The following is a 12,320-nucleotide window of genomic DNA, read 5'->3' as shown; positions in this document are numbered from 1 at the left end:
TTCCCTGCATTGAAACAGCAGGCTACACAAACCCATCGTGTGGATCTGCTGCTGCTTCCCAAAGGCCTCAGTGTGGTTCTGCTCTGCTCAGCCCCCCTTTCTCTCTGGCGCTCTGGAGCACACAGCGCCTCGAAGGCTTCCTGCTGTCCGCGTGCAGCAGCGCATCGTGATGTCAGCGTGCCTCAACCTTAAGGAAACAATTCAGAAACGAGGCTGGGAAGCACCCACCCAACCCCCATTCGGTTTAAAATCAAAATATGTGCGCTGCAAAGGGAGCGTTGAAATGCACTTGTTGCTGACAGTCATCGTCGGTTGCTGCTGTATTTTATGATGTTGATTTAAAAGTTTAAAAGCGAGAGGCAAAGTGAAGTGCATTTGCTTTTGACGCAAGAGGAAACATTTTCCTTGGGCTGGAACTGTGAAGTTTTCCTAATATAGTTTTGGTTGCTTTGCCCTGCCTCAACGAGCAGGAAATGCTCAAGTCCCGATGGAAGACACCTGGCTCTTGCTTTGCTTTGAGTTTGTCCCCACACGTTGGGCGCCTCCGAGTGCCTGGTGTGGTGCTGGAGCTCTGGGTTCGGCTCTGTGCACTGCTGGGCTGTGGGTTTGTCGGTGTGTCAGCCCGTCTCTGGCACTGCTGCATTTCATTTCTTTTTTATTCAGTTTGCTTTTGTGCTGGAAGTGAAGATTTCGTGCCACGCTGCCGGTCTGGATAGGGTTGGCCTTCAGAAAGCTGATTGCATAGGCGAGCTGAATTAGGAAGGCCCCCAAATGCTTGTGGTTCAGAAGGTTTTAGCTGCATGCCGTTGTGAGTTTGTTCCTCTCGTGTTTGCACATAACTGATAAGGCAGCTGGCACGCGCTGACCGGCGTGATTCGGTGCCAAGCAGAGCCATGGGAACGGCTCCTGCAAGCAGAGCGGGCTGCGTCACGGCGAGGTGACGAGGAGAATTAATCTGCGTTCGGGCTGCGGGCGTGAAGTCTGAGTTTGTTTGCAAGAAGAAAAAAGAAGAAAGAGAGATTTTCTCATGCAGGAGTCATCTCTGACATGAGCTAACGCCAAGGCTGCTGCCTTCCTAGCAGAGGACCACGCTGTGAAGTATGACGGTGTGTTCAGGCACGGCAGCAGAACAGGGGAGGTGTTTCCAGCAGCAGGGAGCTCAGCCGTCCTTTCTGAGCAGGGCAACAAAAAGCGGTGAATCAGGCTGAAACCATTTGGTGCAGCACCTCTGGGTTGGATGCCGGCGCTCGGAGCTCTGTCCCAAAATGCCCACGTGCAGCAGGAGGGTGCTGCCAGCTCGCTGACCCTTCCTCTTCTCTTGTTTTTGCTGATTTGAGCAACACTCGGTGCCTTTTACTTTTTAGAAGCATCTCAGATGGGGGCTAACATGTCAGGAACCTTTTAGCATTGTTTGGAGTCTACATTACTGAAGCCGAATACAAGAACTGTGTTACACCCTGGGTTGTTTGTTGATGTAAATCTTCAATTAAAAAAACAACACACACAAACCCCAAATAGTTGAAATTGGGTTAATGCGCTTCTAAAAGATGCTCTTCAGAAATGTGTTTGACTGATCCTGTCGTGTTTAAACCCAGGCCCCTTCAGGAGCTCATCTGCACAGAGGAGCTTGGTGCCGCTGCTGCTCACCCTGCGTGCGTTGCTTGCAGCTCTGGGCAGCAGCTCAGCCCGCGGCTGCTTTGCTCCAGTGCCAGAGGTCCCCATTTCTGCACGTCTTCCTGGGAAGCTGCTGTGAGCGCTCCTCCCCTGCTTCAGGCAAGGTCAATGGTGGCTGTTTAATCGGGGTTTGGTGAGCAGCCTGAGCTCTGATCCCTGTGGGTGAGGGGGTGCTCAGCCCCGAGCAGAGGACGGTGGCTTCTGCAGCATGGGGAGCAGTGACAGCCAGCAGCGACCAATGGTTCGGAGGGGCTCCAGACACACCTCACTGATGCACTGGGTTTATTGCCTCACGAACCCCTGCCTTATTTCACCACTGCGAGGAGAAATTACTGCAGACAGTGCTGAACGTGCGCGTTTCAACCCGAGGTGATGCGGTTGTGAGCGGCTTTTTGTAAGCTGTGACAGCAGGAGCCAGAGAGGCTCATGGAGTGGTGGGCAGCCGTCGTAGCACGGCGTCGTCAGGCTGTTCTTAGATTGGAGCAGTGTGCTCTTTTCAAAGAATCACAGCATCACAGAATTGTAGGGGTTGGAAGGGACCTCCAGAGCTCATCGAGTCCAACCCCCTGCCAAAGCAGTTCCCTACAGCAGGTCGCACAGGTCGGCATCCAGGCAGGTCTTGGACATCTCCAGAGAAGGAGACTCCACCACCTCCCTGGGCAGCCTGTTCCAGTGAACAGTGGGACCCATAGAGACACGTTGGGAGCCATTGGGACCCATAGAGACACGTTGGGACCCACAGGCTCCACCACCTCCCTGCAGCCTGTTCCAGTGCTCCGTCACCTCACTGTAAAGAAGTTCTTGCGCTTGTTTGTGCGGAACTTCCTATGCTGCAGAATTTTGCAGGTGAATACATGAAATCCCAACCAGAATCTTTCCTCCGAGCACGAGCTGGATGCGCTGTGGCTGTTTCTTGGGTTTCTTCCCCCTGAGGTGCCCAGGCTCCCGTGTGCTGGCAGTGGGGCCGTGGAGCCCATCCATAGGTGACTGAGCACTGCTGAGACGCAGGCTGTGAGTGCTCCCCGTGCCTCGTAACAGCGAGCCTTCGTTAAGCTGTTTATGGCTTTTGACAAGCATTAGCTAAGCGGTGTGACATTTCTGTCCATGGGAGACGTGTTGGAAGCTGCAGGTAGCCCTGTGTTAAGTGTGATCTCGTGCCAGGCTGCTCCAAAAATATGTGAAATCCTTGGCTGTGCCGACGTTGTTCTGTGCCCACATTTGTGCCCAGCAGCAGTGCGGGATGGAGGTGCTGTAGGAGCATCATCCTCAAAACCAATGAGACTTTAGGACAGCTTCCCTCCAGGTGAAGGATTCAGGCCCACTCTGCGGCGTCGCTGGTCTGTCTTTGGATGCTGTCATCTCAGAGAGCTGCAGCACCTCTCCTATGAGGAAAGGTTGAGGGAACTGGGCTTGTTTAGCTTGAAGAGAAGGCTGTGGGGAGACCTCATGGTGGCCTTCCAGTACTTGAAGGGAGCGGATGAACAGGAGGGGGAACGGCTGTTTGTGAGGGTGGGTGGTGATGGGACAAGGGGGAATGGTGTTAAAGTGAGACAGGGAGGTTGAGGTTGGATGTAGGAGGAAGTTTTTCACACAGGTGGGTGAGGCACTGTTACAGGCTGCCCAAGGGGGCTGTGGATGCCCCATCCCTGCAGGCATCCAAGGCTGTGGCTCTGAGCAGCCTGGGCTGCTGGTTGGAGACCTGCACACAGCAGGGGTTGGAACTGATGATCGTTGTGGTCCTTTTCAACCCAGGCCATTCTCTGAGTCAATGATTCTTTTGTGGCAGAAGTTGAGTATTTCTGGTTCCATCTCTAGGTGCTGTGCTGGAGGTGGGAGCAGCAACCTGAGCAGGTTGGCTGGAGTTCCTCTTGCAAATGTGCTGTTCCTAAAGAAAAAGGGAAGCTCAGGGAACGTGTGCCACGTGGGGTCCGTGTGAGCTGCCCAGAGCTGTTAGCTGAGTTCTTATCTTTATGGCCTTTGGAGGGAGACGGGGAGGTATGAATGGAGTGCGAAGGCTACGGGCGTTTGGAATGGGGGAGAGGTTGGCTGTCTGAAGCACTGATTCCAGTTTTATCTGGCAAATTCTGGAGAGAACTGCGTAACCCTGAGGTCTGAGAGTTGCCAGCAATCGCTTTGGACGTAGGTTTTTTAATTAGGAAGCATGAGGAGCGCACGGCCCGGTGCCCCTCCGGTTTCACATAGCTCAGGGCTTCCATCACGGCACAAGAGGCGTTGAACTTGAGGAATTCGGAGCAGACGAGGACACTGTGGTCCCTAAAACGAGGAGTCACACACAGCTTCAAGAGGAGATCAGCGGTGTGGGGCTCTGCCTGCATGTGCCTCACCGATGGCTCCTGCTGAGCTGCTGGAGCTGCTGCTGATGCAGGGGCGAGGTTTGGTTTCTTCTGGAGCTTTTTGGACCTTTCTGCCTTGTGGGACTCACGCCTTCTGCTTGTCCTTAAATGTCAGCTTTGTTGTGTGAGGCTTTGCTTTGGTGCTGTGTGTGCTCCCTTGGGGTTTCCTTCCCCAGAACCGGGGCTGGAGTCACTTGTTTGTCAGCGAAGGCAGGGGGCATCCCAGCAGAGCGCTTTGGGCTTGTGATGTGGAATAGTGATGGAAGAGCCATAAAAGCATGACGACAGCGTGTGATCAGGGTGGCTGAGATGAAAGCCCTCAGTGGATTTAGTGCTGGTGGAGGGCAGCTTCTCAGCAGGCTTGTAAGGTGAATAATCCTCATGTCGGGTGTTGCATCCAAGTGCTCGGCCTCCCACCAGCTCAGAGGTTTGCAGTGTGATTTGTGGAGATGGAAGCATGGAAGACAAAACGTAAAGGAAATTGAGCGTGAAGGAAAAGTGAAGGTAGCTCTGCAGCCTGCTGGATAGGAGCCTGTTTGCATAGCCTGGAGAATGGTGTCAGGGCGCAGAGAAACAATGCTGTCAAATAAAAAACCGACACAGACTTCAGCAGCGAATTCATAACTTTTAGGTTGGCATCGCTGTGTTTGGGCCCAGAATCCTGGGGGGCAGCTGGGGTCTGTGTCAGACGTGAGAGCAGCAGTGTGACAGTGACCCCTTGTCTCTGGTGCTCTAATACCGTGATCTTATCGTTAAAGGATAAGGAGATGACAGCATGGCAGAACGTCTCCAAGGGGGAGCGAGCTGGAAAGCAGCAGCAAAGCCACCCAGCAGAGGCAGTTGAGATAGCAGCTAGGAACCTGAAACAGAAGGCAGAAGAGTTCTGAAGTCAGCTGGGTTAGTCCCATGCAAGCAAGCGTTTCCATAGTTCAAGGTAGAGCTGAATGCGAGGAGAGGAAATAAAAATGCTGCATCCTTGTGCCTCCTGTCTGTGTGCAGGGGTTGCCCTGTTCACAGTGCAGCTTCTGCCCTTGGAGCGGGGCTGTCGGTGGGCACGCACCCTGCTGCCCTGCCCGGATGGCTGCTGTGTGATCGTGTGCTGCTGCTCTGCTCCGCGTGCTCCCAGCAGTTACAGAATTACCTGGGTTGGAAGGGACCCCAAGGATCATGTAGTTCATGTACTGCCTGTGCGCAGTAACAGCGTGCAATTGTCCGTGCACAGCAGTGCTCTTCTTCAAACATCAATCTTCTCCCAGATTTCATTGTGAGTGAGGCGCTTTTCTTTCCCGGTGATCTGTTCAAGTCCTTCATGCGAATGTTCCAGGAAGGATACGAAGCCTCGTTGGTGTGAGGCCAGCCCTGAATGCGGGTCCTACCTATCTGGTAGGCCAGTCCTATCTGCTGGGTCCGCAGAGCCTTTGCATCCCCATCTCAGGGGGTGCTGCTACCAGCGGCCGTTTTGCAGAGCAGTGCAGTTCTGTGAAGCTCCGAGAGGCTCAGTGAGGTGAGGGTGACTCTTAGCTGCCAAGCCAGGTGCTGTTTTTTCTTGGATAAATGGTTGTAAACGTGAATATCTGCCACTTCCCAGTGTGCTGCCAAGGTACCGCAGGCACGGAGCCTGTGGGCTGCGTGCAATAGGCCAGGGCTTTGCTCTCAGAAAGCTGTTTACAAAGCAATCACCCCAAGGTGCCTGCGTGACTGGCAGCTGTGATTGCTTTATCCCAGCTCAGATCCTGCCCTGTTTGGGCTGCACGGTGATGTCAGCGCCAAAAGCAGTGAGAAAGTTTCCTGCTTGTAGCCAAAAAGTGATTTGAAGGAGATGATAGGGCCTTATCACAGCAGGAGGATTGTTGGGAAGTGCTCCTGCCTGGTATTTAAACCGGATGGCTGTTTTGAAATTACAAAAAAACACGTTTTAATTTGGAGTCCATAGCAAAGCCTCGCAGCGCCCGGTCCGTGCCAGCCAGCCGTCAGCTCTCTGAGCACGGGGCTCCACGCTTTCTCCCCTCAGATAAAGATTTGTATTGGTTTGAAGAGCTTGCAGATGCATGCTCTCCACTCGTTGTTGTTGTTGTTTTTTAGCACGTCTGTAAATGCAATGAAGGAAAACACGCCAGCTTTCCTAAATCTTAAACTAGTGGCTCTCTGCTCTGCAGCCCAGTGATGAAATTAAATGAGGAAAAGCTGTTTGGGATGGGTGAGATCTGGCAATGCCTCAGGAAGGCGCAGAGGTGAGGGGCTGTAAGCTGGGAGGAAAACAGTGAATTTGGTAGCGGTGGTTTCTTCCCACCTACGCTTTGTCAGCATTTCTGAGCTCAGAGGCCTTATTCCGTTCCTGAAAGGGGTGAGGAGGGGACCTACAAGGGGTGCAGACCCCTCCCCTGGCCACACATCAAACCCCCTCCCCACCTGCCGCAGGGCAGCGCCTGCCAAATTCCTCCCTTCCCTCCTGCAGTGTGCAGGGAATCGTTCTGGTTTGAGTCTTTGCAAATGAAGGCAATTTGGTTTTGGTCTTCACCAGTGGAAATGGGGAAATTTGGGAGCTCTGGGAGCGCTGCGGATGGCGGTGGGCGATGGGATGCTCCGAGTTCAGCTGCTGCTTTGCACGTAATGTTCAGCAGTGGGAACCTGGGGTGCACACAGCAGTGCTTTTGGTGGCGTTTTTGTCTGGAATGGTTTGAAATGTAAGTATTTTGAAAATAGCATTCCCTTGACACGTGTTGATTACAGGGTATTTGAGGGATAGCTTAAAGAAATGAGCTCTTAACGCCCTGCTGCGTGGTTTTCTGCACTGTTTCGAACCTGTAACAAAGCTGTGTGTTAAAACTATGATAAACAGCATGCAGATGGACCTCAAGAACCTGGAAGAGGTGGAGTGTGCCTTGGCTGGGGGATTCCAGTCCATCCTGCTCCAGCACTATCTGTATTTCCCGTATTGGATTGGAGGGTTTTCCTTGCTCCTTCCTTTGCTCGAGCCAGGATGGGCTGCGTGCTGCTCGTGTTGGCTGGAGCGGCTCCTCAGCCGTGCCTTCACCCACCTTTGGGGTGTTTGCCCGTGTCCAGATGTGGCTCTGATGGGGAAATGAGTGATTTCCAAAACGTTTGTGCCATTCTGGTTGGGTGCCAGAGGAAAAGTGGGGCCTGGGGGGCCGGGAGGACGTCTGTGTGCTGGGGGTGCGTTGGGCCAGCGGAGACCTGGGGTTGTGAGGGGAGATTAAAGCGTGAATGGCTTTAATTTGTGTGATTCCCACCTGTGTGTCCTGCAAAGGTCTGTCAGCGTGGCAGAGATCATACAGAAAAGCTCACTTAGGGATTCTGTGCAGCACGGAAGCTGTCTGTTTTAACAGGGTCATAAATGCCTCTCTGTGTTCTCGTGGGGGATTTTGGTGTGCTGACACCTGACACACTTTGGTTTTTGCGGGGCAATGTGTGAATCTGTAACGCTTGTGGTTGCAGATCTCTTTGGGTTTCATTTCCTACCTGGTGCAGTGGGAAGGATGAGCGCAGTGAATTTCCCATCCTTACAGCAGGCTTTGAAGCTGCAGGAAGAGGAAGAGGAGGAAAAGCAGGCGGCACGCAGCGCTGCGCTCCCTGTGCAGCCACGTCTCCGCAGGGCTGCTCCTGCCCAGGGCCAGGGCGATGCCAAAAGCTTGCAGAAGGGAGGCAACTGGCTGTAAAGAAAGCAATCTGTAACAGCCAGCAAAGGGGGAGAGGGCGCTTCTCTGGATGAACCCTCGCAGCAAATCTCCGGCAGTTCATTGCCGTGTCGCTGGACCTGCAGTTTTCCATCTGCGTTTTGCTTTGCGCTGTCGAGATGCTGACATATTTGTGCGTGAGGGAGTTTGCTAAGGAGCTGCAAATGCCACGAGTCAGCAGGCGTGGGCTGTGCCGCTGCTCTTTTCTTCTGCCTTCCGAAAGGCCTCTTGCTTTTAAGTGCTGAACCCGCCAGAAGGAAGTTCCCTTCTGCTCCGGTGATGCTGAGTTTTCACCAAGCCCCACTCGCTGCTGCCGTCGTTCTCCCCAGCGTTTGGGGGCTCCTCCATCGTTGGTACAGCAAAGCTCCGTGTCAGAATGCTTTAGGATCGCCTTCGGGTGCCAATAGCCCCGAGATTGCCCTGCTGTTAAATAACATGCAGTAGCTTTTCTGTGTGTGTGCAGTTAATAAGAATATGATTAGAGAGCGTGGAAGATAATAAGGATGGCATTTAACCAACAAAGCCAGGAAATTCCAGACTGCAGCTCGCGTGTTTCGCTTGTTGTGCCTGGGGTTTTGTTTTGTGAGGGTGTTTTGCCCACCTTTAGGAATACTCCCGAAAAGAGTTGTCCCTACGGCGCTGGGGAAGCGGATCGGATCGATTCCCTGTAACGCTGAGGTTTCCTCTCCTCTCCATGCGGTGACAGCTCTGTCCACCCACCTTACACACTTTTTCCCCTCTTATTCACGTGCCAATTTTCAGCTTAGGAGGAGTTTTCCAGCAGGTTGCATTAGCTGAGAATTGGTGTTTTTTCTTTTGCTTTTATAACCTTTTAACTGCAAAAGGCCACAGAGCCTTTGCTGGGTCCAAGCTGCTGTGGAGCTGCTCTCTGTTTCTGCCCTGAGGAATGCAGTAAATCAGGATTTGAATGCACAGCAAGAGCACACACCTACGTGTGGCTTTCTGAATCTTCAGCCCTGTTAAAAGGGAAGGTTTACATAAAGCATCTTTGCACTGGTCAGTTTTGTTCCCTTCTGGGAAGACCAGCTGTTGGAGGGGTTTGGTGTGTTGGCTTTGGAGGCTTTTCCGAAGACTTGGGTGATTTTTAGGGGCAGGGCGATCTCTCAGGGAACACAGCGGGGCTGCCAAGCTGGTTTGCATTTCCCTCAAACTGAATCACACCATTGCTGCCTTTGCAAGGTGGAGCTGAAGGCTCTTCAGGCTGCACAGAGTGAACAAGGCTTTAGCAAAGGGCATCGGTGCAGGTTAAAGTCAAGTGCAGAGAGCTTCCTCTTCCTGGAGAGCTGCAGTGGTGCCGTTCTGTTCCTTTGAAAGGAGTTTACTTTATTTGCCTGAAGAGGCTTTTTGTTTCGTTTTGCATGGGCAACATCTCCTAATTACAGCGTTTTGCTCCGGGAAAGGGCTGCAGCGCTCTGTGCAGGTGGGCAAGAGAGGAGCTTTCTGTTTTCTGCTCCCAAACAAACTCATTTCTTCTCCTAGCTCTTTGCCTGTGATTTTGCAACGAGGAGCTGCCCTGAGATGCTTTGAGATGAGAATTTTCTCCCCGAAGCCGCTGAGCCTTTGGCACACCTGGACCCGCAGCATCACTCCGGCTGGCTGTGGGGGCAGCTCCTGGCTTTACTCAGTTATTGATCCATTAACCAGCAGGCCTTGAGCGCAATTAGCTGTGTGCCGAAGGCTTTCCCCCCTCAGGGGCGCCTGCCATCGGATAGTTCCCAGCCAGCCCCGAGCTGCCTCTGCAGGCCAATTATTTTATCGTCTGTAATGCGAGCCACGCGTGCTGTTGGTCTCATTTCCAGATTGAGGCCGAGGTGCTGATCCGGGCGCTGCCGACCCCAGCTGCCAGGAGGGATCCATGAGCAGACAACCTTGGATATGGACATCGTCCTGTCGGATTTTGTTCGCTCGACAGGGGCAGAGCCAGGGCTGGCCAGAGACCTGCTGGAAGGTACGTATGGCCGGGGACGGGACTGGGAGGAGGCTGGCGTGGTCTGAGCGTGGAAAGGGCTTGCAAGAAGGGTGGGGAGGACCTGCGAGGATGGAAGTTGGTGTCCAGCTGGTGTCATCAGCAGCGGTGCTGGTGAAATTCTGCCCTGGTTTCTTGTTACACGGCCATCAGGTAATGAATTTCAAGTGTTTGGAAGGAGAACGCACTGAACAGGAGCGCAGCACTGCTTCATTCAGCTTCTGTTCCCGCGTGTTGTTCGCTGCCAGCAGTGTAGTAAAACTTTGGGGTTTTTCTTGTCAGCATTGCTATCGCTGCTAGCGAGTGCTCTGAAGGCCGCCTGTGTTTTCAAAGGGGGTAATTATACAGGCAGAGCTGCGCTTTTACTGGTATATCTTGTTCTGCTTGTGAAGGTGGTGTGATTATACCAGTATAAATTGCTGTTTTGCTGGTATCTGGCCATCCGTGCTGCGTGCTGCTGAGCCGCTGACCTCTCCTGGCAGCAGCCCCTGCAGCTGGCTTGCACAGAAGTGCACCCAGGGCTCATCATGGGGCGCTTGCTGTCAGCAGGCCCAGTCTGTCGGGTGCCAGGAGGCACTGAGTGCTCAGGAACGGAAGCCTCGAAATGCTGCATCATCTGCGTGCAGCCTCGACGCGCCGTGCTGGCGGCTCTCCAGCGCTCTGCCTGCTCAAAAGTGTGTTTGTTTGCCCTAAAGCGTAGCACAACATTGACATTTTTCTCAAAAACTGCTGAAGATGGGCGACTTGCTCCTTAATGACCGTGTTTAGTTTCAAGGCTGTAGATAATTGGTTTTTCACCTTCTGCTTGTAGCTATGGGCAGAGGCAAGGAGAGGCCGCCAGGTCTGAATTTTTGGGCTGTAAGCTTTCTTGCAAGCAGTGCCTTTGGGTTTATGTTGACACGAGGATGGTGACTAAATGTTGGCCTGTGCTAAATGCTGGAGGACAGAAACGCTGCATGTGAAGCAGAGGAAGCTGCACTTGGCAGTTGGTCCATACTTAACCGAAATGCAATTATATGATTCAAGACCATGCTTGCTGCGATACTTGAGCTGTATCATCACCCTCTTAACCTTGGAATAAAGGTAATGCTGCGAGTTTGGCTTTGCTTCAGACGGAGCCTTGGTTCCTCCTTCTTCCAGAGGCTCAAGTGAGGCACGGCTGTGAGATGGGAGAGGCGCTGAGGGCAGGGCGTGTGGGGGGCGGCTCGTGGCCTGCAGCCCCCTCCATCCTGGCGGCCTGCAGCCCCCTCCATCGTGGCGGCCTGCAGCTCCCTCCATCATGGCGGCCTGCGGCCCCCTCCATCCTGGCGGCCTGCAGCCCCCTCCATCGTCGCGGCCTGCAGCCCCCTCCATCATGGCGGCCTGCGACCCCGGCTCGTGGCAGCCCATGGCGCCCTTCACTGTGACAACCTGCGGCTCTTTCGCTCGCAGCACTCATGGCATCTCACAGCCGCTCGTGGCAAAGAGCAGAAGTCTGGAGGGCTGTGGGTTTTGCGGTGCGTCGATGCTCTGGTTGTAGGTTCCTTGGTTTCACGTCGGGATTCGAACGCTGTCTTTCAAAACCCGTATTTCTGGTTGTGACAGAAGAGGTGAATGCAGGTATTCCTCCAATTTTTGTGTCTCTCGCCCCGGCACATGAGTTGATTTATTTTGACAACAGCAGTTTTACCTCGTTTTCATGCCACGTTGCCAAGTCGCTGGGTTTTTTCCCACAGCTTCTGTGGAGCTGACATCTCCACAAGTGGAAACGGGGGACGCAGAGCTTTTCCATCGTCTGCATGCAGACCCTCCGAAGGGTTTTCATTTCTGAAGCAGCTGCTGGTAACTACAGCTGTGCTGGGTCAGCATTAGAGCATCCTCCTGTTGCTTTTGCCTTGCAGCAGGTGATGATGAGCCAGCAGCTCCAATGTTAATCAGGTGCATCATTCTCATTCTTGGATTCTTCTTGGCTCATTTAAAGAGTGAAACAGGAAAAAAAAAACCTCAAAAGGTGAACCTTAAAATAACTTTCCGCTTGGAGTCAGTCGTTAAACACTGCAAATTACATCTCAGAAGAATTTGAATACTTGAAAAGCATATTTCCGTTTGGGAATTAGACATAATGCTTCTTGTATTATCCACGAGCTATCATGTAAACCAATTGGCAGTTTATACATCTTTCCTGTAGTGGAGTTGCTATATATAAAGTTGGCTTTCTTTCCACGGTGTCTGCTAACTTGCTAATTTAAGAGCTTAGACTCGCAGTGTTCATAAAAATCACTATTTTCTCTAATGGAAGCCATATGGTGGACTCCTTTTTTGCTATATATTAAAGCCTGTGGAAGACAGTGGCTTCTAAAAGGTCAATTTATTGCATACTGCAGGACTTCAGTGTATTAACATGTACTCTTTCAGCCTGCTGGGTCGTGTTAGCAGCAAGGGGAATTGCGTTAAGGATTCCCCCAACTCTTAGTTAAATCTGTTTTGATGAATAATTGATCTGGCTGGTAATGGCTGCAGCCTGCTGGAAAGTGATGGAGCTGCTGCCCAGGCAGGCTGGCGTTTTCCTTGCTTTTCTATTTTGGGTGTCAGCTCAGAAAGAGTCGAGCCTCTTAAAAACCACGCGCAGAG

The 12,320-nt window shown here is 52.7% G+C and overlaps 1 protein-coding gene across 2 annotated transcripts in view; it reads left to right on the top strand.

The window, feature by feature from the left end:
* Positions 1–12,320, top strand: part of OTUD7B (OTU deubiquitinase 7B) — a 35,366-nt gene that overhangs the window by 4,498 nt on the left and 18,548 nt on the right. For both annotated transcript variants that reach the window (XM_048928948.1, XM_048928950.1), the window contains exon 2: positions 9,544–9,692. In XM_048928948.1, coding sequence (XP_048784905.1) covers positions 9,620–9,692 — 73 coding nt within the window. In that variant the 5' untranslated portion in view covers positions 9,544–9,619. The remainder of the gene's footprint in view (positions 1–9,543; positions 9,693–12,320) is intronic.

Source organism: Lagopus muta, chromosome 29, assembly GCF_023343835.1.
Source record: "Lagopus muta isolate bLagMut1 chromosome 29, bLagMut1 primary, whole genome shotgun sequence".
In the NCBI taxonomy this organism is placed as follows: Eukaryota; Metazoa; Chordata; class Aves; order Galliformes; family Phasianidae; genus Lagopus; species Lagopus muta.
Note: the sequence above shows the minus strand (reverse complement) of the source record. Positions and strands in the feature narration are given on the sequence as shown.